Source organism: Oryctolagus cuniculus, chromosome 2 (assembly GCF_051225735.1).
Source record: "Oryctolagus cuniculus isolate XC-2025 breed Fujian yellow rabbit chromosome 2, ASM5122573v1, whole genome shotgun sequence".
Lineage (NCBI taxonomy): Eukaryota > Metazoa > Chordata > Mammalia > Lagomorpha > Leporidae > Oryctolagus > Oryctolagus cuniculus.
The window spans coordinates 195041633-195068719 of NC_142868.1; the positions used below are offsets into that span (position 1 = coordinate 195041633).

Here is a 27087-nt window from a genome sequence, read left to right on the forward strand (position 1 = left end):
CTCTGTTGCAATCTTTGACAGACCTTAACTCATTGACCCCTCGCAGCATCTTTGGTCTTCATCAAAGTTAAGTGATTTGTCGTTATGATCAGGAAGTCAGGCGGGACTCTGAGCCCTGGCCTTCGCCTTCCCACACCTCTGCTCCCACTTCCCTGTGGCCCAGGCAATGTACCCTGTGTCCAGGCTGAGTGGAAAGGAGTGTGTATATATCCCCAAAGGGTTTAGAGAATACAGCACTTTTACTGGCTAATTCTTCAGACGTTAGGTGGGTTGGGGGGGGAGGGAGCTGAGTATGCTCATCTCCCGACCCCCCCCCCCCAAAGAAGCTCATTACACAGAGGCTGGGCTTGGCGTGTGAATGCCAACAACGCCCGCCCTGCAGCAACCACACACGCGAAGGTTTGACAGAACACAATTCCAACAGGCATTCATTAGGCAGCAGGCCCATTTCTGCTTAATCACAGGCAGGGAAAGAGCAAGGAAACCGGAGCAGCCTTTCTGGGCCCTAGCAAAAACCGCTGGTGGGCTTCAGTACTTGCTAGGGCTGCTTTCTAGCGACGTGCAAGTTAGACACCTGGGGTACGAAGGCCATTTAGCAGCACCTGGAGTGCTCCTGGCACAAATGATACATCAGTGAGCGGTTATTTACTGAACACCTCCTGTGTACCAGGCACCAGGTCAGGTGCCAGCTGCCGGGTCTGGGGCTGGGGACCCAGAGGCGACGCCTGTACATAATAACTAGCACTTTGTGAATTAAGAACATGATTGCCAAGAAAGCCGTGTCTCCATCCTCCCGCATGCCATCGACGGTAGCTCTTGCAGGGATTCAGCTGTGACCAGCTCCATCCACAGCTTGGCACTGATGGCATCCACCGCTGGGTCAGTCTCAAAGCTTCGCACACATGCTTCCCTCTGCGTGAAGGGCCACTGCTCTTTCTCTCACCTCGTTAACTCAATCCATTTCTTTTTGGACTCTAATTCGGGGGCCACCCATTCCGGAACACCTGACAGATTTAGACAGGTGGGATGCCCATCTCACAGGCTCCCCTGAGCCCTGTGTTGGCTCACACCCCCGCACACACTCATACACTTGCTTGTTTGCTGTTATGTCTGCCTTCCTGTCTGACTCCCCAAACCACAGTGAATGACAGCGGCGCTCACTAAAAATTTCCAGGTGGAAATGAGCCTCTCTGGGCTGCAGTCACTTCTGCAAAACGAGGGGGCACAGTGGGTGGGATCGTCAGTAGAGTCCACCTCGCCCGGCCACTCTGATTTCGCACTATGCAGAGGGTCCCACATACACAGTAGACATTGGAAATTAGGCAGTGTCTTTCTTGACAGTTCCCAATAGCGTCTGCAGCACATGCTGCTCTTCTAGGGGAATCTACAGCTCACTGTGCTCTGGGGAGCCCTGGTTACGCCACAGCTACCGCTGCTTGCTCCCTGAGAACCTCCGAGCTCTAACATGGTAGAAAGAGGAAACAGCGACACAACTGACTTGAGCTCCAGTCATGGCTCTTTCGCAGGCTGTTGAACCTTGGACAAAGTTTTCACCTTTCCGTGACTACCTCCGAATCTGCAAAATAACTAACACTTCCCAGGGTTGCTAGGACAGTATATTCAGTGAGCTAGCACATCTAGATTGGCTGGCATCCACCCACATATGATGAATGCTAACTTTTATCAATCGTAGCCGCAAATGGCTCACCCTGGACGTGACCACCTTGGGGAGTAATGAGTTCCTGGCTGGCGTGTGGTGGTCACTGATCAGTTGGCACAAAACCATCATTGTCCAGACCCCAGAATTTTAGTTAAATACGCACAATTTTATTGATTGAAGAGATTAGGACAAAAACATTAAACCAAATACAGGACAAAGCACCAGAGGCCACAGATCCCCACCATGCATGTCACCCATCTTTTCTCCTACAAGGGACTTAAAAAATAGGGGAGAAGGAAGAGAAAAGGTCCTTCTTGACACAGCACCATCTTCAGAGTAAAAAAAAAAAAAAAAGAAAGAAAGAAAGAAACCAACCCTCTCTCCTTTATATCTTCCAGTATCAAAATAGAATCAAGGGCAAATCCATGGCCGCCTTGTCTCCTGATTATGAATGGTGAAGCCGCCCTCCTGGGAATGCGAAGGGCAGGGCTCCTGCTGAGCAGGCAAAAGCATCCAAGAGTCTGCACACACATGCCACGGACTATCATGAAGCACAGATTCAAGTAACATTTACACACTAGAGTCCACGGGTTACCTACCCCAAAACATGACTGCTTCACAAAACATCTACAGGCAGTAAAATCCAAACAACTGAGGTACTGGAAACACAAATATTTATGCCAAAAGAGTTCTGTATCATACAGCAATAGAAAAGCCATAATAAAAAAAAAAAAACATTTTGCCACTGGAAATCAAAGCTACCTAGAAAAGCCAAATGAAAGGTTATTTCAGGGACAGAAATATTCAAACAAGAGAAAAATTAAAAGTCATAAATGTTAACTACAGCATGTAACATGTCATCCCAAGTCAACCCGTAATTGAAGTACTGGCTTAATACATCACAATGTGACATTTTCCTTTAATAAATAGAAGAGTTCTTGAAAATACAAAGGTGCGTATTGGGATAGAGAGCTGTTTGTATTTATATCATCCTAGCTTTCCGCCATTATTCCTCCCGTTCTTCTCTACTGAGGGTTTGTGTCCAAACCAGAGGGCCTTCCAAGCTAAAAAGATCATTCTCCATACGGAAAACTAAATAGCTGCCCTGTATTTTATATGCGTGGGACAACCGGCTCTGCTTCACTGGTTTCCAAGAAAACAAAGACAAAACGTCCAGCTGAGATCTGAGCGTGGCCAAAGGATGAGGCTCCGTGAGTGTCCCACTCTCTGGCCACGTGGCTACCCTCTCGGCCAAGAGGAATGCTTGTGATGCAAACCCTCATCACGCACAAGGAAAAAAATGCACAAGAAGTCAGATTTCTGGTTCCCCTTTAACTCTGACAGCAGTAATGCATCCTGCCACAGACCAGTGGCCAGGAGGCAGGGGGAGCTCCTTAGAGGACAGATTCCTCCCCCTCCAGGGAGCAAAGCATTCCCGAGCCATTGGCTAACAAGGATATATCACGTAGTTTCTTTAGAAGAAATGAGTTGAAGAGAGCGATTAAGAGACACAAACTGGACTTTTGTTTTCTTTGAGTTTAGCACCCAGGATTCACGTCCGTCTGTGTGCACCGAATTGTGTTTCTAAGTGACTCCCATGAATTATCAAATAGGTGGCTGGCTTGTTTAAAAAAGAAAAAATAAATTCCTCCGCCAATGGTTCCTTCCCTGAATCATAAGAAGAAGTTAAATGCTAACAGTGCGATGCCAAGATGTGTGTTTGAGGCAGAGTTTTGAATCTATCATATCAGCAACTATTTTTGAACAGAATGAGAAGCGGAGTTGGCGGAAGTAGCCCATCTGGCCAAGGGGTGATCTCTCAGGCTATGGTGAGGGAAGAGAAACTCTGGGGGAGCTCCCAGCCATCTGACCCAACCTCCCCTCCCGCGTCTCTGGCCCCCACGCTACATGTGCACTCAGCTCCTGGAAGGGTTTCCTTCTCTGAACCAAGAAACTTGTGAGTGTGAGCGTCTTTCTTGCCACCCAGCCAGGTGATTGAAACGTGTTCCCTCGAAGAACCTTCTGCTACCCTCTCTCTCTCTCTTTCTCTCTCTCTGCTCCTGGTACCTGCTAAGTCTCTGTGGGGCGGGGCACGAGCTCAGTTAAAGAAAGGGTCCAAGTTCTCTTCCATGTTGACATCCGGCACCAGCTGGTCAGACACCTCCTTAGCACCATATCCTGAATTTGAGACATTAAAATCTGTAGAAAACCAAGGATGGTCCAGAATCTCCTGCGAGGTCAGCCGCTCCGAGGGCTCCCGTCGCAGGATGCTACGGATGAGGCACTTGGCCTTGGGCGACAGAGTCTCTGGAATGTTGAACTGGCCACGCCGGATCTTGCTGAAGAGGGAACTGGGTTCAATGTCATGGAAGGGGTAGCGGCCCACCAACATGGTGTACAGCATCACGCCCAGGCTCCACACATCAGCAGCCTTGCCCGAGTAGCTGCCACTGGTGTTCAAGATCTCGGGGCTGACGTAGGCCGGGCAGCCATGTTTGTCGGACAGCGAGTCGTCACCTCCCCGCAGGATGTAGGCATCTTCTAGGCTTTCCAGCTTCACCCGAGTCCTGCAAGAAAGGGAGGACCAGGATGTGAGCGGCTATGCACGCATGGTGACATGGTCAGCCCGCATCCTCACACAGCCCCTCCGTGGATTCTCCATCCATACTCACCCTTCCGTTCACCTGACGAGACCAGCACTGAGTACTGAACTGATCCGGTTGCCAGGGAATGCACAGGTGAACACACCTGACACAGTCTTTTCAGGAAGCAACTCAGACCTTCAGCAACTAAGCACACCCAAGCCATCAGGAACACGATTAGGGCCCCTGCTTTGGGACTCTAAGTCACATCTGCATAACAACAGGCTTCCTGGGATTGGAACAAAACTCTGGCAACCTCCTGCCTCATGAGATTCAGCTCAGTCTGCAGAGACCACGCACGTCATTACTTCACTGCACACGTGAAGAACCTTACCCTCCCCTTGTAAAGATTAGAATACTGAGGCGCAGAAGGTTTGATAACCCAGCAAAGGCTCTGAGACGGGAAATGGAGAAGACTTGACCCCACATCTTCCTGAGTCAACCTTGCTGCTCTTTCTGCTACACAAGCTGCCTGTCTTTAGGACACAGACAGAAGCAAGGAACGTTCAAAAGGACTGGGCTCCCATCACCGAGTCCTTCCACGGTCAGCCCTCGGATATCAAGTGCATTGTGCTTCCCTGATTTCCTGCTGAAACTGTCTCCTGTCCTGCCTATCAGCCTCCCGGGTCCTGGTCCTTGTCCCAATTTAGGCTACCTGCAAGTTCTCCCTGTGTCACACACCTGTGATTCTGATTTCTCACGTGTGTGTGTGTGTGTGTGTGACAGAAAGAGAGAGAGAGAGAGAGAGAGAGAGAGAGAGAGAATAGGAGCATGAGTCCAAGATTCTTCCCACACTATTTCCCTTGTCCTAGTCTCCTACCCTTTAAGCATTACTTAGGAGGGCCATGATCACCAGCAGAGATGCAGGGCTCTCCAGAGTGCACTGGAGAAGTCCTGGATTGGACTCTGAGTCCCTGGAACCTGAGACTCAGCCGCACAGAAAGGCTTGGTGTCACCCCTGGGGGGTAGAATAAAGTACATGAACAGGAAAACACTCTCGGAACGGAGTTGCCCTCTTACAGTTAACTGTGATGGAGCTTGAAGGCCAGGATGCCCAGTGACTTGTTCAAGTCTGCACTTGAAGCCGAACTTGAAAGTAACTGCAATCTGGCCCTCTTCCCGCAGCCCAACTCCTAGCCCAGCCTTCTCCCCTGAGCCAGGTGCCCCGAGAAGCCCCCTTTTTCCTGAGCAGAGACGCCTAAAATCTTCCTGCTCCGCCGGCACAGCACTGCCCCTGCAGATGCCCCTTGGTCCTCGGGCCCCAGGAACTCTGCTGAAGGCTTCTGCAAGGGTGATGAGGGACGCGAGGAGACGCAGCTGGGATGTGGCGCCTAGAATGCCGGATCATTCACGTCGCTCGTTTCCTTCATCTCAGACATGCCCGTCTGCGCACCTACCCCATTGGTCCCAGAGTGTCGGGGAGCACAAAGGTGCAGGGAGTGGGAAAGTGCGTGCAGAATCACTGTGGGTCCCCAGTTCTCAGTCGGAGCCTGGGACTCAGGGCTGTCCCTTGGTTCTCTTCCTCACTCTGCCTGCAGGTCTCTGTCTTTCTGGATGATGGCAGTGGCCAGACAGAGTCAGAGAAGGGAGGTGAGATATACATTAACCACAGGAGAGCTGCTGGGTGCTTTCCCCAAAGGAGAGGTGTGCCGGAATCGGGTGTTGATTCATAGATCTCTGACTTGGCTTACAGGAGCCACCACGGTCAAGGAGTGACTCCTTCCCTGGGCCCGTTTCCACTGACATGCAACAACGTTTGTGGCCATGGGAAGAGGTGCTAGGAGGGTGGACTGCAGCCAGTCTCCATCTCCCACCTGCTGTGTGGCTGTGGCCAAGTTACTCGACCTCTCTGTTTCTCGTTCTTGCAGAGCAGCACTGGACAATGCAGTCACCTTTTGTTTGTTAAAATATGGCAAAGTACACTTCACATGAATTTTACGATTGCAACCTTTCCTAAGTTTACAGTTCACTGGCATGAAATACGTTCACATGTTCCTGCAGCCATCTGGACGAGACAGTCATCGAGTCTCTGCCAGGTTTAGCATTCTGCACTGCACACGATACAGTGACATGCCGTTTGCTTCTGATTCGCTCTCCACACTCTGTTAGAATGCATAGTGTGTATGTTCTTCTCCTGCCTCTACGGCGAATGCCCCACAAAAATAGGAATAGATGTGCTAATCTGGCATTGAGCTGATTAGAACCAAATCCCTTTTGTTTTTCCAAATCGAAGGTGGCAGGTGCAGCTGATCCACTGGCCTCAACAGATGCCCCAAGATCCAGCGGAGGTCACTGGATGAAACCCAAGGGCAGGGAACGGGGTGGGAGGTGGCCTCCAACAACAGCCTCAAGGGGGTCTCAGCAGCTTGCTCCACCACCCTTGGCTTCCCACGCCCTGGCCTTGTGCCAGGAGCAAGCCAGACGCCTCACCCCCAGCTTCTCCATCCCAGCAGCAGAGAGGGTAGGGGAACAGCTACAGCGGTGGGATGATGGTGATGCTCACTCACCATCCGTGCTACCAGTGGAGCGAACACGGGCCCTGCAATCCCGGGGTTCAGCTTGGGGTCTGATATCTCTTCCCCTCCCTGGGGAAGCCAACTTCTTTGCTATGGCTGCAGGTGACACCCCCTCCCCCCACCCCCCGGCCTCTGAACGGCTTCAACGGCCTCACTCACACTCTCCATGCCAGCCTCCCTGTGGTTCCTCAAACACACTGTCTGCCCGCAGTCCTCTTGCAGGCAAAAGCCAATGCTGTCCCCTGCCTGGCAGCTCTTCCCCAAGCCCTGCATGTAACTCACTGCCCAGAGGTCTCTGCTGGAATAAATAGATTCAAGAGCCCCTGCTTGTCTATCCTACATAAAGCAGAGACCCGCCTCCCAAGTCACCAATCACATCAGCACTGCTTGGCATCTGTGTCTGTGTATTGTTGGGTGGGGGCTCTTTGGGGTGATCACTTCAAGCTCACCTGCAGGAGCTCAGGGGCACGTGGCTGAAATCACCCCGTATACCAACAGAAACACCTGAGCTGGCTGCCGCACCTCCAGCACCTGGCGAAGAGCACCTAGCAAGGAGCAAACGCTCAATCCAGCACGAGAGGCACAGCTTCAGTGCGCACCCCTGGACAGGCGCAGGGCCCCCTGTGCTGCCTACCTGGCAAGAGTCCTTGAAGATCAGCAGAGAGAGCCACGGAGGATGAGCTCTGTAAATCAGACTACTTGAGCTCTGTCAGGGTCGGGGTGAGAAGGAGACACGATTTCAGGGTCTGCTCCTGGTGCAGCCCTCCTGGGGGCCAGACCCCGCACCTCGAGGACGCCATGTTACGCCACGTCTGATGCCTTTTTCCTTCCGACCCTTGCAGTCACAACTGAACACACTGACTCTGAACTCCACCCCTCCCACGTCCAGACGGAGAGTGGCCACTCCCCCATTCACAGCATCCTGACCCTCTCCGGGACGTCCTGCCATCACAGATTAGGACCTCGGACAATAGTGAAGGCACCCGCCCAGCCCAACCATTGCCCCCAGTGCGAGTTCTCCCTGCTGCTCTCCCACTTTAAGAGGAGGGCAGAGGCTGTGCAGGAACTTAATGGATCTGAGAACCAGAGAACAAGCTGCCCAAGTTCGGCTACCCTTAAGCAGACGTGGGGCACTCCATCCCCTTCCCTTCTTAGGCTGGGGTGAGTTGGGGTCTGTGTTGCTTGGCTTGGGCTGCGACGCACGGGAGCCAGGATAGGAACCGGGTCAGTTCACACAGCAGAGCAGCGTCTTAAAGTCCAGAGAGACCTTTGTTCAAGTTCTGGCCTGAGTCCCACATGTCCAGTGCTATCCACGTAACTAACACAGCTATGGACACATATGGGCTGTCTTCAGAATGCTCAAGGAAAATGTGTATTATATCAAAACTATGCACAGACTACAAGTTTTTTTTTTTGGCATGCAAATAAACTGATTCTATTTTTCACTGAACATTTGGAAGTACCTTCACATATTCTCTCTAAAGTTTATGAGCTAAACTTGCAAGGCAGGAATAGGAATCCTTTGGATGGATGCTGAGCCTAACGCCCAGCAAGGCACAGCAACCTCAAGGCTAATCAGAGCTGGGCGCTTCCTCTTCTCAGCCCAGCCTCACATGTCCAAGCAGCTGACCCACTCACCCTGTCCACAAACCTCCATCAAAGCACGCAGCACGGTGCACTGAGGACCACGGAGAGGCGCCACTGCGAGTGTCTGAAACCCCTTCCTCAGGGAGAAGGGGAAGAGAAGTCTGGAGAAATCACAGGGAGGAAATGCAGCCCTCACAGGCACCTGCTGACCTGGCCTCCTCCTGGGACCACCCTGAACTTGTCCTCATCGTTCATGGGCAAGGGTCGAGGTAATCACCCTGGATGGAGTCTTCGCAGACGTCCACCACAACGGGGAAGCCAGACGGGTGGAGTGGAGTCCTAGCTCTAGTGCCCACGCACTCACTGTGCACATGCAGGGAGCTGCTAAAGGCTCAAGGCCTTGCCTCCCTCCTCTGGACACCAGGGCTGCCCCACCACCCCCAGCACCCCCACCTCTGAAGCAGGGCCTGCCTGGGGGGCACTGGCCCAGCCAGAAATGGAAGCAGAGACGAATGTGCAGCCTTGCAACTTCCGATGCTCCCTGACATCTGGGGATGAGGAAGCTGCCAGGCAAAGCAGTCAGTTTCCATAAAACGCAACAGGCACATCTGCGGTCCTGGTAATTCAAATGCCTACCCAGCACCCAGGCACCGAAGAGACACTGATCATTCATGCGGCATTTACTCTGCTGAAGCTCCTGCTACTAGGCACTGGGGACAAGCGCAGGACAAGCAGCACACATCTTCTCGGGCTCCGTGAGGATGAAGTCAAAGAAGGCAGTGCAGTAGAGCCTGGGGAGCCTGGCACGGGGCAGAGCTACACGTGCTGGTGGCTGCCACCTTGACCTTGCAACTGAGAGAAGGGACCCCTGCCCTCAACTGCAGGACCTACCAGGGAAGGCAGTGGAGCTGGCCCCAGGCACATGGATTCTGCCCACATCCTTTCCTGGGAGCTTTGCACGTGGGCCTCACCTTGCCTGGGATGTTCGTCCCAACTCTGCGCCCAGCTCAGCCCCCTCACCTGATTCAGTCCTGAGGGAATCAGGCTGTGCTTTGTGCCCCTGGGGGTGGAAGTTGAGATGACGACAGAGAATGAAGATTCCCCAGCGTGACAAAGGGGTCAGCAGAGGGTTGTGCCTGCAAAGCTGTGAGCGCCAGCATCTGTCTCCCGCAGCTTCTCGGGACGAGCCGTCCCCCCGCAAGGCAGGAGCCGGGAACACTCACTTGGCCAGGGACGCTGTCCCCCTGTGTGCCTTCTGCAATCTGTCCCTGGCACAGGAAGGGAACAGCCTGCTTTGAATGAACAAGGCTTTCACGTGGGCAGCCTGGGTACTCAATGACAGCCCTGCCCAGCCAGACCTTGTGTCAGCGGATCCCAGTGCCAGGTGAGGAAGCCAGGATCACCAGGCCGCTGCTCCTCTCCTTGCATCTGTGGAGCAGCCAAGGTCGGCCCTGAGAGCACCCATCCCTGCACCCACCCTCAGCACAGGCTCGCGAGCGCCCACAGCCGAGTCCAGCTAGCAGTGGGAGCACTCAGTTCCCTTTCCATGAAAGAACAAATAGCCACAGGGCCAGAAAACAGGTTCTTCTGGCTTCAAAATTCCAGATTTTAATGTTTCCTTTAATTGTGAGGCTGCACTGACTTCAACACTTCCTATCCGACATCCTCCTGTCACTACTACAGTGACAGCAACGGCAATGTACAGTAAGTCTCTGCCACACGTGGAGGTTTTAAAGCCTACAAATCCGCTTGTCCTACAAGTGAAAGACTAGGATTATGATACATGCCCTCCTTCTAACAAACAGGGAAACTGAGGCACTCAGAATAAAATATCCCAGACCATACACAGGGTAACTGAAAAGCTGAGACCTGCACCCAGGTCTGCACCCTCTCTAAAATACATCCTGGCGCCAAAGTCACACTTTCACTTAGTGTCAAAGGAAGAGAAATATTTTAAGGGAGACCATTGTTGATGGCAACAAATATGGCACCAGGTTTTGTTTAGCACCGGCCAAGCACAAAAACTTCGCATACCTTACCTAACTGCCCTAACTCATGAGCTAGAAAGAGGTATTTGGGTCAGTCCACTCACTAGGTGCAGAAAGATGTGATTTTCCCAAGGCCACCCAGCAAGTGAGAGGCGCAGCTGGGAGGCAAACCCAAATTTCTCACCTCTAAGTTTAGCGCTGTACCCAAAACAGGGAAATTTGCCTCCACAAATAAATCCTGCTTTGCATTTCAATGTTTAAAGCATCACCCTGAGCTCTTGGCAGGAAGAGAGGAGGACAGGGTGGGCCAAGGTGGGGTTGAGCTGGGAGTTGAGCCAAAGAGGGCGTGGTACGGACAGGAAATCCGGTGGCCTGAGGTCAGTGCAATCCAGAGAAGTCCCGGAACTTGGAGATAGTGGAGAATCCAGGCAGGCTAGGGGTCAAGGGAGAAAGGTCAGCGACAGCCAGGCCTGGGCTTGCTCTGCCTGCTACTGAAAAAACTTCCTGATGGCCAGTGGCATTGTGCAGGTAAAGGTCCCATCGGGTGACTGCCAGGGCACTCAGGACCACAACCAGTAGCCTGCTGACCCAGCAGCCCCCACTGGGCCTCCGCAGGCCACTAGACTACACTAAATAAACTCACATTTGATCCCTGGGTGTGCAGATATTTCCAACAGTCTCCAGTGAGAGCCACTCTACAAGAGTGCCTGTGGATTCAGTCAATGGGCCTAACTCCTACCACAAACTGCTCAGGGATCAGCAGGGAAGCCAGCAGGTGGATCTGAAGGAGGACATTCCAGGGTGGAAGGAGGGGAGTCCACAGAGATGATAGATGACAGGGAAGGCGTTGGGTAGTTCTACAAGGTGAAGTCACCCTTTCACTACCTTACAACCCACACAATCCAGGAGGTCTGACACAGGAGACCCCCACAGCCTAGGAAGATGAAGAGACTTTCGAAACATAGTCCAGCAAGTGCGAAACCCTGTGTCCCTCCATGCAGGTGCATGCTGGCCCCTGTCTCACCTTGGCATGCAGGACCAGGGGCATCTGCACCTGCAGTGCCTTCCCACTCCCCAAGACAAGTGCAGCCTGCAGGCCACATAGGGCTTCAAGAAGGCAACAGGTCCCGTCGCCATGGGAACAGACAGGGAATTCCCTCATCGAAACTCCATTCACCACTCACGCCCCTGCACTCCCACGCTTCTCCTGGATCACTCTGTTCTCTCAGAAAAGCTCAGGGCTGGCCAAAAGGGCCCAGAAGGCTCCAGCACAGACCCAGTTGGGGATGCAAGCAGGGCTCGGGGGTGCACTGCGCATCTGTCCATCAGCTCCCCAGGCCAGTCAGGGATGCTCCACCTGGCTGGGAGCCTGAAACCCCAGGGGCTCCCTCACAGATGGCTGAGGCCACAGGGAACACAGCAAGGCAGGCGGGGAGGCTGGGTTCTGCGGTGGGTGTGCCACCTTCTGCTCTAGATTGACTGCTTCGTCTGAGAAGGTAACAGAGTTGGGTTTCAATGCATCACTCACCATCCAGCCCCTCCTTCCCAACGCCACCCTGAATCAGGGCCTGGCTGCTAGTCTCACTGTTCTCAGTCCACCACGTTCACTTCTAGATCACATACCTCATCCTGTCCCTGATGTCTAAAACAATCTCCCCAGGGGCTCCTCTCGTGCTTCAGGTCAAGTTCAAAATCAGGGCACTCAACCAAGGTTCCGGCTGTTTGTTTTCCTGTGGCTACTTTCCCCTGGCATCACCACCAACCACAGCACACGGCTCCTCCATGCTGTGTGGCTTTGCTCACATATCCCAAGCCCTTCCCCATGGCCTCCCTGATGTGAGAAACTCTGCACCCCACTCCACTGCCAGAAGCGTTAAGTGCCTACCCTCCTGTCTCTCCCAACAGACAAGGATTCCCTCGTACTGATTCTTGTAGCACCAAGGGCCAGCACTGCAAGTGGGACATAGCAGGTGCATCATAAACACTTGCAAATACTGCAACTCAGATCTTGCCAGCTCTCGTCTTCTATCTGGAGTTCAGGGTACCTGGACATGATTCTACTTAGAAGTGCAATGTCTAGAGTCCAGAGAAATTTCAAATAGATTGGGCTTTGCTCCACGAAATAGAGAAACTCCCAAGAGTGCTGAGGAAGGCCATTGAAAACAACCCCCTCCATGGCCTCCCATCTTCAACAGAGCTGGGGGATTTTCTTCTGCTTTGATATTTATGCCTCTGGAGCAGGAGTGGGAACTGTTTTTCTGCCAAGGGCCATGTGGATATTTATGACATCATCTGTGAGCCCCACGAAATTATCAACTTAAAAATTAGCCTGCCATAGGTTTATTGAATTTTGAGTCCCGTCTGCAGTTGCCTTGGCAGGGCCGGACCAAATGATTTACAGGCATTACAGAGCCCAGGGGCGGGATGTGCCCCACCACTGCTCTAGCATATGAAGGGCTGTTCTCACATCCGTTTCATCCACAGTCATGCATAAACTAAGTACTTACATCACTAAGTGTCCTGCTGGGCTTGGAGAACAGAGAAACAAATCGCCTCCTTCTTAGTTACTTGTGGGAAACAAACCCACCCTATAAAACTGACCCCACAGGACATATCAGGATGGCTGCGGGGCTGGTTAACTGGTAGCCTGGTTGATACTGATATAGCTGCTCAAGGAACCTGAAAATAGAGTTTCACTTGGCTGGTGGCTGGTCGGGTCCTTCCAAGGTGCACCTGCTCCTAACTGCATGAGGGAAATCTTCCAAGCATTAGACAAATAGGTAGGATTTTACCCAGTGTCTACTTCCTGGAGCCAACCTACTGTTTGTGAGCTTAGCTCTGGAGCCAGACTTGCTCGGAGTAAACCCCAGGTCTGCCATTGATTAGCTCTAAGACTCCAGGCCTTAATGTCCTCATCTGTAAATGGTGGTAACGAGTACCTTACTCACTGGGCTTAAATTGGTTACTTTAAATAGGGTGGCTAATTAGAATTCAATTAGTTCACAACAGCACATTATTTGGAACAGTGCCTGATGTGTGGTGGGCCCTAGATACTATCCCATTGAAATGTAAGTCCAACAGGAGGGGTTTCTGCGTCACTTGGCACTGCAGTATGCCCGGCACCTACAACACTGCTCACTATTGTCACTACAGTTTACTGACTGAATGACTGAATCTCCGGGTTGTTGCTTAGCAGGAACGGTGGCTATGGCTCTAAGTACCTCGGAGCATGAGGCGCTTTGCTGGGTCTGTCACGCTGCTTCTAACAGATTTCAGAGAAGGTGAGCCAAGACCGGAGTGCTAAGTGGAAGATCAAAAATCTTACCACATGCCCGCTGCTGAGTTTGCCCAGGGCCCACAGACTAGCCCATCAGCTAATCTATTTATTTAGCAAAGAAAAAAAAAATCTATTTGAAAGTTGCACTGGCAGAGAGAGTGGGAGTGGAGGAGAGACAGATATTCCTTGCACTGCTTCACTCTACAAATGGCCGCAGACCCAAACTGACACTCCAAGACTGGGACTGCAGGCAGCAGCTTGCCTGGCTGTGGCACAGTACTGGCCCCAGTCAGCTTGTCTATTAAAAATGAGTAGTTAACAGCCCAGCTAGAAATCCTGCTGAGGAATATCTACTACTTCATCCACTTTAAAGCATTAGAACCCACAGCTCTCCCCTTTCTGTGATTAGAAAATGCTTCATTTAAAAAAAAAAAAAAATTGGGCCAAAGCCGTGGCTCACTTGGTTAATCCTCCGCCTGCGGCGCCAGAATCCCATATGGGCACCAGGTTCTAGTACCGGTTGCTCCTCTACCAGTCCAGCTCTCTGCTGTGGCCTGGGAGGGCAGTGGAGGATGGCCCGGGTGCTTGGGCTCCTGCCCCTGCATGGGAGACCAGGAAGAAGCACCTGGCTCCTGACTTTGGATAGGCACAGCACTGGCCGTAGTGGCCATCTGGGGAGTGAACCAACAGAAGGAAGACCTTTCTCTCCCTCTCTCTCTCTCTCTCTCTCTCTCTCTCACTGTCTATAACTCTACCTGTCAAATAAATAAAGAAAAAAAGGAAAAAAATTACAGTCCAACACTGCTTTTGAAAACAGCATCCTCAATGAATGCCCCTTTTGTGGAAATCATTAAGTCAAAATGCAAATGATAATTTCTCACTTAGTTTGAAACGTCAAGAACAGTTCTCTGAAAAGGTGTCTCCATGGGGGATCCTTAAGTTTTCTGGGATCCCCATTCCAGGCAACAACTGACTTCCTTTTTTTGTTTGTTTGTGGTTTTTGTTTTGTTTTGTTTTGGTTTTGTTTTTGACAGGCAGAGTGGACAGTGAGAGAGACAGAGAAAGGTCTTTCTTTTTGCCGTTGGTTCACCCTCCAATGGCCGGCGCACCGCGCTGATCCGAAGGCAGGAGCCAGGTACTTATCCTGGTCTCCCATGGGGTGCAGGGCCCAAGCACTTGGGCCATCCTCCACTGCACTCCCAGGCCATAGCAGAGAGCTGGCTTGGAAGAGGGGCAACCGGGACAGAATCCGGCACCCCGACCAGGACTAGAACCCGGTGTGCCGGCACCGCTAGACAGAGGATTAGCCTATTGAGCCGTGGCACCGGCCAACAACTGACTTCCTAATGATCCCTACTTACCCTTCCCTCACTAGCCTTGTCATGAGAATCCAGTCTGCACTGCTCCTACCCCAGGAGAGAGGTTTTCACTCGTTCAGCCATCAGCAATGTCAGTAACATCCAGCAGCAGTGAACATGAGCATGCCTCTGTGTCCAGGCCAGATGCCACCTCTCTAGCAGGGGAACAGGACAGCCTGGAGATGCACACATGCACCATCAGACTAGCACAGGGGTGTGTGTCAGAGAGCGAGGGTGCCACAGGGGCAGGGATCATTGGCCATCCAAGGGAGACAGATTGGGGAAGCCAGCCTGCCCTGAGGGTGGGCATTGACTCAAGCCATAAAGGTGATCAACATGAATAAGGAAATGCCAGGTACAGAGTTTTCCCAAAACACAAAGAGCCTACACCCTGAAAAGATACACATGGCTATTAGCAAAAGCAGGGCGTGCTGGTGTCCATGGCGCTGCAGTTTAGGGGCAGGGGAGGAGAAAGGCCCCTCCCCCTGCAGGAACGTGCAGGTCTGAGCACCTGTACAGGTGACACTGCAAGGCAAACCCCAGAGCTGCTGAGTTCCTGAAAACGGTCCCAGCTTCCATCCTGTAAAAGCCAGGGCCGGTCAGCTTCCATAAAGCGGAGGAAAAGAAACCTGCTGTGTTCAGAGATAAAGATCTTCCAGCCACAGAAGACACATGTAAAGAGACAGGTTGCTCCGTTCACGTGGGGTACAGCTGCGCAGGGAGAGGTCAATTCTGCACTGAGACAGGGGTGAGTGTGGGAGGTGGCAAGAACCCTGCTCCCAAGAAGAAAAGTCCCTTGGACGAAATGAAGCAGGGAGTGCTGTGGAAACAAGGCCCACCCAATCATTTTAGGCAGCCCACAGGTGCACCAGCTTTGAGGGCCATTCGTCTCCATCCCTGACTTAGCAGAGACACTAAGTACAGAGGGGACTGACAGCAGGAACGACCGCTTGCTGATGGGTGATTCTGTGACAAGTGCTGGGCTCACTTGTGTTCATCCATCTAATTCCACAAGGAAAGTCTTCCTGTTATTTCAGTTTTATGGATGAGGCAATTTGAGGTTAGGCAATAGGTCAAGGTCAGGTTTCCTAATATGTGCAAGGGTAGGGATGGGAATCCAGGCAGCGACTCCGACTCGACCAGGAAGTGCCAGTCAGGCCTCCCCTTGAGGCATAAACAGTGGCCTTGAAGAACCAGCTGACCAAGCAGAGGAGCCCAATACCACAGCTGCAACAGAGAGGCTGCAAGGTCTCTTTGGGAATTTGGGCACATTTTCTGCTTTCTCTGGGCTCCAGAGCCTGAACTACAGACCACGGCACAGGCATCTCATAGAAATGAGGATGCCAGGCATGCTTGCAGTTTGACTTCATTCAGCATTAGTGATGAACGTCCTCAAAAATGCCACTCAACGCCTGGGGGTTCCCAGGCTTGTCGCTGTCATCAGTGTGAAACCAGAAACCTGAGGCTCTGCCCTGCACAAACATCTGGGGATGGGAAAGAGAAGCAGGGAGGAGAAGCTGCCACAGGGGCTGCAGTCCTCCCTCTACGAGCCTGGGGCCATCTCCCCATGCTGGCCTTTTGAGCCTCAGACTCCAAAACACAGATGCACTTGACTGGTGGGCCATTTTCTTAGCACTGACTTAGTGGTTATAATTAAACAAGAAAAAGACAGAGGAGGATGTGGCCTAATCTGAACCCCAACATCACAAGGGCACCACTCTTCACAGCAGAGGCTGCCAACGACAGTGGCTTCATGCCTCACGAACTCGCCGAGGCCAGGGTATGGCTTGCCCTTCATGGTACAGTTTTATCAATGAGTCTAGGCACAGCCATCACTTAGTGAGCGCCTGCCCTGCCCCGTGAGTCACAGCATCCTCACAACCACCCTGCTGCAAGGCCAGGACAACTTGTGCTGTGGCAAAACCTCAGCTCACAAGCATTCAATGACTTATCCAAGATCACAGTGGTGGTGGAGCCAGGGCGAGTCTAGAACCCAGATCAAAGGGAGTTGCTGCCACTTCAACGGATCAGCAAAAGGCACACTGCAGGCTGAACCGAAGGCTGGGTGTCATCCACGAAGAAGACCTGCAGAGCTGCCAGTTCTGGGTTTCCATGTATGGCCTCGCATGTGCAGTACAGAGACTCCACAATCTAACGCCTTGGCAAAAGGAGTCAGCCCACAGGCAGGTCTCCTTCTGTGCCAGGAGTGGCTCAGCCCACTTCACTGTGTGACCCTTCACCTCCGGTCACTTTCGGGATCATCAGAGAACAAGCAGCACATCCTTGAGAGAACACTGAAGTGCAGAAGAAATATCTGGTGTCCCAAGGCTTAACAAGTGGCCCCTGCAAGGCTTTTGCCCATGCTTGCTCCACCTGACCCTCCAGCAGGGCCATTGCATAGAGTTAGGAAACAGACCCAGACTCCTCAATGGAACTCTGCAAAGTTCCTTCAGATTTAATGTTTCCTGGCACTTCTGATGTCGTCAGGAGAGAAGGAAGCAGGGGCCCAGCTCTACTGCAGGTGCTACAATTCAGAGCGAAGGCCAGAGCACACAGGGACACAGCCTGCAAGGGCCCAGGCCCCTGACTCCTGCATTCACACTGTGCCTGCAGGAAATGCCTGCGACTCGCTCTGTTGTTGGCCACCGCTTGGGCCACCTCAAAGTGACTGCCACAAAACTCGAGAAAAGCACCAAGAGACAGAACCAGAAGTTTCCCATTCTGGAATCAAGAGGGAGAAAGCAAAACAAGAAGAGGAGGAAGAGGGGCTATTGGAGATTCTCCCCTTCCATGAAAAGCAGACAGGTGGGAAACAGAAGTCCCTAACAGCTACTGACGAGGATACTCAGAACAGCCTTGCAAACCAAAGTGACCTTCCCCAGGCTGCCCAGCCAGGGACACCTGGCATGCTGGCAAGTCCACCGGGACCTCAGCATGGCGAGGGCCAGAGAAAAGGCATGAGCGTGAAATGAGAGACTTTCCAGGCTGGCTGTGTGATGCTGGACAAGGTCACTTACCCTCTGCACAGACCCTGCAACCTCACCAATCAGATGGGGAAGGTCCTGTTCTCCCCGATGGTCCCCACAGGGCCATGCTGCTAGTGGGCAACAGGCGCTACCCGACCCCCTCGCAGTGGCTTACAGCCCCCTTTTAGGGGGAGGATGCTCTTTACCATTGGAAAGGCTTTGATGGGACAGGTCTGCTCCATGAACTGTTCCAGTTTCACAGCCACACCACACCCTCCTTCCTCGTTCTCGCTGGAAAGGGGCATTTTAAAACCAGCGTCACTCCACACTGAGGGTCATTCCCAGTGCTTGGCCTGGAAGCTTGCTGCATGTGGGCATTTTTCCCCTGGGACCTGGAACACCGTGGAAACAGAAACTCTGCAGAAACATCCTCGGCATCCTACACACCTGCTCCGGTGGGGACACTGCTAGGTCTGGAGGGAGAGCCTGGCAGTGACCTGGAGGCTGGCCGCGACCCCTCGTTCGCTCTAAGCCGGCTGTGCACGAGGGGCAAGCGCTCTGGTCCCTGCAGCTCTGCCTCTGGGCACAGAACCAGACGGCTGGCCCTCCCAAGCTTCCCCAGTCCACTCCTGCTCCAGCGTTCCACGCCCTGGGATGTCCCCCCGGACTCACTGCACAAACACGCAGCGACTGCGGGGGTGACAGCCGTGAGCCGCCACTCCTGCCACTCACTGAGGCATGAACACTCAGACACGCAGAGCCCCTGAGAGAGGGCATCTTCTAGCTTTTGCCCTCTGGTGGACAATGCATTTCTTGAGAGCTTGGCTGGCTTCCCAGAGAACCTGGCCTCGCCGCTGCTCTTGCTTGTCCATGACTTAGAGGCTTCACCACATTGCACTTCACGGTCCTTGTCAAGGACACACAGTGCTAAGCTCACCTATCCAGCCTCTGCGAGGTAACCTACAACCTCAGATGTCTGGTCGCTGTGGGGAACACAGAGGGACAAAGAGGGACGCAGTCAGCATCGGGGCTGAGACGTGGTCCACTTCCAGTGAGAGCAAGTCCCAGGACAATGGAAGGATGAGGAACTTGAGCCTGGGCTGGGGGCAGAAAGGGAACAGTCCGAGGTAACATAGGGTACTAGACCCAAAAGCAGGTAAGGCTCTGGGTGTGCAGCTTCAAAGTCAGAAGCGTCTGAGCCCAGAAAAGAAAAGGTGAGCACAGCCCCCTCCCCCCAGCAGCCCCCAACACATACACACACTGGCTCTCGGGACGGCTCCCCATTCTCTGGTTTATTAACAAAGGTCAGAGCCTTCCCAGTCAAAAGCCAGGATAGCAGCTGTCCCCGTGACTCTAATTCCCCTTTGTGAGTGAAAATAAGGACTAATAACCAACCTCTGCAGGTGCAGAAGCCCAAAAACCCTCTGCACTTTGCAAACTCAGCAGGATTACAAGTGCCCATGAAATTACTCCCTTTGGATGAAGTCACAACAGGCCCCAGTCCCCTGCTTATCCCAAAACGCTTCCCACACACTAACCTCCTTATTCATTCAAACCACGGAAATGAGAAAAGCCAGGCACACACTGCTAGATCTCGCTCATTTGAAGGCTCCTACATCTCAGGCTTGAACACCTAACAGGCCACCGGACAAAGAAACTGGACAGCAGCAGGCTGGGATGCAGCAGGCGCACAGAAGGTCCTGGAGGAACATTTGCACTCACTGCTGAGCGCAAGAAGGAGGCGCCCTGGCCTTGTAAACAGAAGACCCGAGCTGGGACCCACAACTGCTGTGGATCGTGGCGCCTCCACTTCCCTGGCTTATTTTCCAGGAGGGCCCGAGGATGTTCGGGGCAGTTATAAACATCCCATGACCACGATGCACAGGCAGAGCCCAGCGGGCAAGTCTTGACATACAGTGAGCAATGCCAAGAAAGCTGTTCCTAGATGCACATCCTGAAAAAGAAACAGGTGCTCCAAGGAGGTTCCACCATCAGAGTCGGCTAGGAGAGCAGGCAGGGTCTGCTAGGGAGGGTGTAATGAGCAAGCGGCACAACTAAACAGAACCCAGATGCCCGGCATCCTGTGCAGCTGTCTCCTGAAATAACCGTGACCTTCAGAGTGCCCTGCACTGGCTTTGGGAGTTCCCTCACCTGAAACCCAGTCCTCTTTCAAGTCCTGACCCCTCTCCAAGCCCCAGTTAGGACCAACATCCCCTGACCCCTGACCTCCCTGGCTGTCACATGACACAGGGCATGCGTCCGGTTAGGGTCTGTCACACTGCCTTTGCAGGTCGGTTCCCTGGCTGTCTCATTCATTGTCACCCATAGGAAGGAGACCTGTGATTCATAACTCACACACACTTAGGAAACAGCCATTGAGTGAGTGAATGAATCAATTACAACCTACTGACTCCAGGCACTGCCTGTTCTGAGTGCAGAATTTTCAAAATCCCGCCTTTGTTGACGCTGAAAATGTCACACAGGCTTGCAGGCTCCTTCAGACCTCTGCAAACATATTCAGGGGACCACAGAACATCCCCCTTAAATGTCTGATGCCGCCTTCAGAGTAGGCTGTTTGTTTTCCAAGGGCACTCAAGAATGGCAATATTTGCATCTCTTTGTCCTCCGGAGCTTTGTTCTGCTGGCCTGGACAACAGGCAGCAGGGCTGTTCATTGCAGCCTTTCAAGGCAGCCCGGGGAAACAGCCGGCCAGGGTCCTGGGACTGGGAGGGGAGCAGCCTTACCTCTCTTCATCCTTAAAGATGAACTTCCGCAGCTTGAGGTCGCGCAGCACCAGCCCTCCGTCGTGACAGTGCGCCACGGCCGAGGCGATCTGGTAGAACAGTCTGGCCGCCTCCTCCTCCCTCAGCTTCTTGCAGGTGCGGACGAAGGAGTGCATGTCCCCATAGCTTCGCTCAAAGAACACATAGGCTTTGGTCTCGCCCAGGATAATTTCGGTGATTTGATTGATGTTGCTGTGGGCAGACAGGCAAAAGCACGGGGCCAGGGACTCCTGGTAGCAGCTGATCTCAAAGACCTAGGGCAGGACGAACCAGGAGACCAGAATCAGGGCACTGCCTGCACCGCCACATCACAGAATGCCGACGCCTCCCGCCCGCATGGGCTTTGGAGATGACAGAGTGTGTGAAACTTGGACCCAGGCCACAGCAGCCCTGCCTCCTGGCAGCTGCGTGGGACTGAACGGGCCACCTGACTTCTCCGGGCCTCCAGGTCCTCCTGTGAGAAATGGACCCTTGGCCCTGGCCTCACAGTGTGGGGGCACCTGCCTGAGATGAGGAAGGTAAACCAGGAGTCCCAAATCACCCCTGTTTGTGGAAGAGCTAAGGTAAAACCTGGGAGAAAGCGACTGCCTCTATGTAGCTCTGGCAGTATCTCATTTACCTTAAAAAGACAGAAACTGTGTCATATATCAGCAATTAACAGATGAAACAGCTAGACTCTGCATAATGGTTATCTGAATTCAATACATTTATTTTACAGATATGGAAACTGGGCTCAGAGAGTCAGCCGAAACTCAAGCCCCCAGTGGCGGAGCTGGGGATAGGACACAGGCCACCTTTGTTTTACTGCATCTTATTTTTATTTACTTTCATTTTATTTGAAAGGGAAACAGACAGACACAAAGAGAATGGTCTTCCATCCACTGCTGTACTCCCGAAATACTGAAAACAGCAGGGTTGCGGAAAGCCAGACCCAGGAGCCTGAACCTCAATCTGGGTCTCTCACGTTGGTGGCAGGGACCCAAGTACTTGAGCCATCATCTGCCTCCTCCCCGGCTGCACATTAGCAGCAAGGGGCAATGGAAGTGAGGTAGCTGGGACTTGAACCAGGCACTAGGATACAGGCTACCAGCGCCCCAAGCAGTTAGTTACTTAACCAATGCGTCCACACCTGCCCCCAAAAGCTTTCTTAATTGGAAAGCACACTGGCTCCTTCCCTTCCCTCCACAGTTATCTGACTCAATGAACCAGTTATTCACTAATTTTTATGAATCAACCTGAGCCTGTGAAAATGCCACCTCATTGTGGAGTTGCCAGAAAACCTACCAGCAATACCTTTTGAAAGACCTGACAGATACAAGCACTACAGAGAGGTTTTGAGGTTAGAAAGAAAAACTTTCATCCATCTCCAGCCGTCCACTGAATCAGGAGCAGCCAGTGGGCTGGGGGTGTGGTCCCCATCTGCACCAGGCAGGGTTGAACCCATTCACCGTGTGCCTGCGCGAGGAGGGGCAGGTGTCACGTCCGACTCTGGACAGTCCGCACGGCGGCAGCCCCCTAAGGATGCACCTCATGTTAGCAGTTCACAGCCACCGAGCTAAATCGCTGGTGCATTTGTTAGCACACCATTTGCTTCATCATCATTTTCCAGTGTGCTGGGGAAAACGCTGGCCCAGAAATCACCAACCTGGAGGCTGTGATCTGGGCTGGGCCACCCATCATCTGCACAGGATGAATAAAGCCCTTTGGGTCACTGACCTTGGTCCCCTTCACAAAATGCAGATGCCGATTTAGGACACTGTTATCCTTTCTGGGTCCTGACCCCGCAGGACCATCTGTTAACAGCTCTGTCGCCTCACCACTGGGGATGCCCCACTCTGAGACGCAAGCACAGCACTGCTTTCATTTGAACAGGATCCACAGGGTCCTCAGAAGCCCACGGAGAGACAGGGGCGCCATTTAGCTATTCATGAATTAAGGTACTCTAAGCGTCAAAAAAAAAAAAAAAAAAAATCTGTGAGTCAAACAGATAATGAGAACCTCAAGAGGGCTGGTGCTAAGTCGGGCCGAGAAAGCAAAGTTAACAGTCACGTTGTGAATGAACCATAATGAGGCATCTCAGGAAAGCCGCGCAGCTGCTGCCACTATAACCTAGAATTTAAGAATGAATGCTTCGACATCTCCTGGGACCACAAATCACACCCTGATACTGTCAAACGATGACCTAAGAGCGGTGACCTCAGAGGCCTGTTCAATTAGGAGGACTCTGAAATGCCTGAGTCAATAGTAATACCCGGACTGCCGGCAGCAGAAACCTGGGGAAGCCTCAGCAGTCTGAGAGAGCTTGCAGACGCTGATGTAAACACGCCGCCTTATATAACGGGGCGGTGTAGCCAGAGCACCCGGCTGCGGTGCTGTCGCTGGTACCCATCGAAGCCAGATAATTTATAACACTTGCTGGTTCCAGGAGCATTTAAAAAAAGGGGGGGGGGTAATTTTCTTTTTTTTTTTTCTTCCTCAGGACTTCTAGCATGTTCCCTTGCTCCACTCCAAAAAAAACCTGAATGGACACAGAACAGAAAAATCAAACATGTCCATGGCATCTTCCAGACGTAGCCATATCCTTCTGTCCAAGAGAGCAGATTCCAAGATGGTGGACAGAGTATGAAAAATAAAACAAGTGCATGTGTTTTCCCAGATGGGAAGGTGACAAACTTTTATTGGTAGCTGTACCAGGCATTTATGGGTTTCGGACTGGTATTTAAACCATCACCTTCAAGCGCAAAATCAAGCCAGACACCTGGTTGCCAGCTTCTTTAAAACGTTTAATTTGGAGCGTCAGTTATATAACATGACAGTTTAACTAAGGCAGTCAGATGAGGCCATTGTTAATAATGTTAAAAAAAAAAAAAAAAAAAAAAAAAAACCAAGGGTGGGGGCGCCCATTCTGCCAAGAAGGTAATGATGTCAATCTGCACAGCAACTACCAGCATTTTCATGAACAGGATGCAGCCACAGGCTTCCTGAAGCTCCTTCCCTCATTTGCCTAGGCAAAGCAGGCACACAGAGACAACAGACAGGCTTGGCTATTTTATTTAAAGGACCCCAGAATCTGACTCCCTCCAAATGATGTCCTGGAGAATTTCCTGTGCAGTCTTCGTAACAAATAGCATCTTGACTTTTGATCTGTTTTTGTAAAAGCTTTTTTTTTTTCGTTGGGTCAGCACAGCCCTAGGAAACAGGAACCCTACAGTCCAAGACATCAAAAGGAACTTGATTCATGTGTCCATTTCACTGAGCCTTGAAGTCAACCAAGAGCTCAGGGCATCTCTCTCAGTACCGGTAGTTCACAGAATAGTCTTAGAAGACTCACTGGGAGCTTCCTAGGCTATATCCAACTGTGCTTGTGTAAGAAGTCCCTCACGTCACCTCTGGTAAAAAGGCAGAATACAGAAACCGCTGTATCTTAAAGGGATGACCTCTGTCAAGCACAACAATGATACTGCACTTAAATCCACTCGCAGTCGCACTGTAATTGGTGAGGGGCTGATTCCATCTTTGCAATAACTAAAGCAGCAGATTAAGTACAGTTTCAGGCCAGAGAGCAGGTCTGCAGTTGACCCTGTAAGGTCAGCCCGCAGTGAAATATGTCTTGAAGAGTCTGACGGGAGAAAAAGAGAGCAGAGGCCAGAGTCATCTCCGATTTTAAACAAAGAAGTAGCAGCAAGATGCTCGCGCAGAATCTGGCTCCAGAGTCTCTCTACTTAAAAGCATCCTCAGCCTTTGAAAAATATTAAAATGCTGCACTGAAGTTGAGCAAAAGGAGTGAAAACACTCACTGCTGGGTGATTGTGCATATTTCATTGGAGGCAGCAGCTCTGTGGAATTCATTCATTTCAAAGGATGACTGTCCTATTGTGCAACCTTGCAGGACTTCTGAGAATCCAGTCCAGCTCTGAACTGCCTACTAAATTTTGGTCAAATGGGCACAGTTGCTGTGGGTCTCAATAACTCAGAAAAGATGCAAAATACCGCAGGCTCAGTCCAAGCAAAAAGCAATATTTAAAGCGGCTCCGGTTTCTCCCTAAGGTCTGAGTCGGACAATCACAAAACCGACCGGAGAGCTACACCAAACCCAATTTTTGCAATGAAATACTCCAGTCCAGTATGAAATAAGACAAGTTCACAAAGCAGTCTGTGGCTCATGGTAAGAGTGTGATGCATTATTTGTAGTACAGCTGTGCACTGAGCCTGTTTCAAAGACAGCAGGAGTCCTGGCTCCCCACCCCCGACCCCCACTCTCCCCCCCAGGAAAAACAACAGAGAGCAAATCTAAAATTAAATGACAATGGATTCTTGATCTATGTCCAATTCTGGGTAGCAATGCGCTCTACTGTACTTCCCCTCTTCAGCCTCTTGTCTGGTGCCCGGTGGGTGCACACAAAGACACAGACACACACAAGCCAGGCATCCTGCAGGGTCAAAAACAAAAAGGCAGCTAAATTGTCCCCGGGGTGGTTCTACCTGCCAATCCCTGGGGCTCCAAGGGCTAAGCTCTAAGCTGACGGGGCAAGGTGTGTGTTGATGGTGGGACGTGTAGGCAAGGAAGTCTAGACAAGAAAAGAAACAGACGGGAGAGAGGGACCCCAACAATCCGCTCTTCACCGAAGGTGCGCCCGCGGCTTTGATTTCCACCCAATCTCCCATCAAGGCTACAAGGTCTTTGTAAACTGCCTCCCCGCGCCAGGCCCCTGGGCACAGCCCGAGGGGACACCTTTGTGTGTCTCCGAAAAAGGGCACCTTCGGAACAAAGGTTTAACACCTGCACGCTGCGAAGAACAATGGCTGCGAGAGGGACCGAGTCACTAGGGTCTTAAAATTAGAGGGGGATTCCCAGATCCACGCAGGAACGAGAGGGGAGAGCCACTGGGAACCTCCCAGCCCCCCGCGCCCCAGTCGCTGGGCAGCGGGTCCCGGCCTGGCGCCAGGGAGCTCCGGGAGCCTCGGGAGCACGCGTGTCCGGGGGCCCCCGCGCAGTCCCGCGCCCTCCCCGCCGCGGGCTCTCCCCAAAACGCCCCCGCGGCAGCCCGCCCCATTGTCTGAACCTTTCTAAAAACTTCGCAACTAGTCCGACAGCAGCAAATAAAGGAACAAGCCCGCGGATCCAGGCCACGGACAGGGACCCGGTGGATCTCCCTCCCCCAGACTCAGGGCTCGGCGACCTCCCCACCCGCGCCGGCCCCTGTCCAAGGGCCCAGGGAATTTTTTTTTTTAACCCAAACACCAACACCCCCGGCTCCTTACCTTGCACACCAGCTCCTCTCCGCTGTGCAGATGCACCGCACGGAAAACGTGGTCTCCCTCCAGAGGTTCCAACAATAAGTATTTCCCGATGCAAGAAACGCAATGCGACAAGTTCGGAGTCTCGGGCGGGCTCGGGGAGCCGAGGTTCGGGCTGAAACTCTGGCTGGGCTCGGCGGACCTTATAGACGACAACTCTTCGAAATCCTGGGTTTTGTTCCGCGATCTCCCATATCTCGCTATTGTGATGGGGGTAGACCTGTGTATGTTCATGAGTGTGGGGATCGCGCACGACAGACAAAAAGACCCGCTGGCGGCACGAGTGCGGCTGCAGGCGCCTCGGTGCCCCGGGTTTCGGCGGGTAGCGAGGCGCGGGGCTGCGTGGAGAAGGAGTCAGGAGCCCCTGGATGGGCGCCGCCGGGTACCTGGTCTCCTGCGAACCCGGCTCCCGGGGGCACTCGCTCCGCAGGCAGCCCGGGTCCTTTTGTTACCCCGAAGCCGGCAGCGACGCGCAGAATCGCCGCACTTGGAGTTGCTCGCTCGCTCTTTCCCCCGGCGCGGGTCTGGAGGAGCCGCGGGGCCGCGCAGACGGGGGCTGCAGAGCCGGGTTTCCCGAAGCGGTGCCCAGGCAGCCTTGGGAATCGCACGCGGGGCGGAGGAGCCCGGCTGTGTGTGGTTCGTGCAGTCCTCCGGGAGCGCACGGCGGCGGCGCAGGCTCCACGCGTTGCAAACCAAACAAAAAGCAAAAGGAAATCGGCACGGGTCTGCCGGCTCGCGACGCACGGCAGCCAGGATCCGCGCTGCACCCCCTTTTTTGGTGGAAAGGGTGGGGGGCGTGGAAGGGAGGGGGGTGCCGGCGAGGGCAGTTACCTACGTTTCAACTGTAGATGGCGTCTGAGGCTGTTCCAAGATCGCCAGAGCGCTCCAAAAAATTACACACACACACAAAAGAAAAATAGCAAGGGAGCATGTAAGTTGGAGCGGTCCGCAGCGCTGCCAAAAAAAAAAAAAAAAAAAAAAAAAAAAAAAAATGGCAAGAGCCGGGCAGAGT

The 27087-nt window shown here is 52.7% G+C and overlaps 1 protein-coding gene across 1 annotated transcript; it reads right to left on the bottom strand.

Moving 5' to 3' along the window:
* Positions 1 to 1805: 1805 nt before the first annotated feature.
* Positions 1806 to 27087, bottom strand: TRIB2 (tribbles pseudokinase 2). The gene is made up of 3 exons (XM_002710045.6): positions 26040 to 27087; positions 20739 to 21031; positions 1806 to 4227 (listed from the first exon to the last, which is right to left on the bottom strand). Exons 1-3 carry the CDS (start codon positions 26307 to 26309, stop codon positions 3759 to 3761), a joined length of 1032 nt encoding a protein of 343 aa, XP_002710091.1. The 5' UTR covers positions 26310 to 27087; the 3' UTR covers positions 1806 to 3758.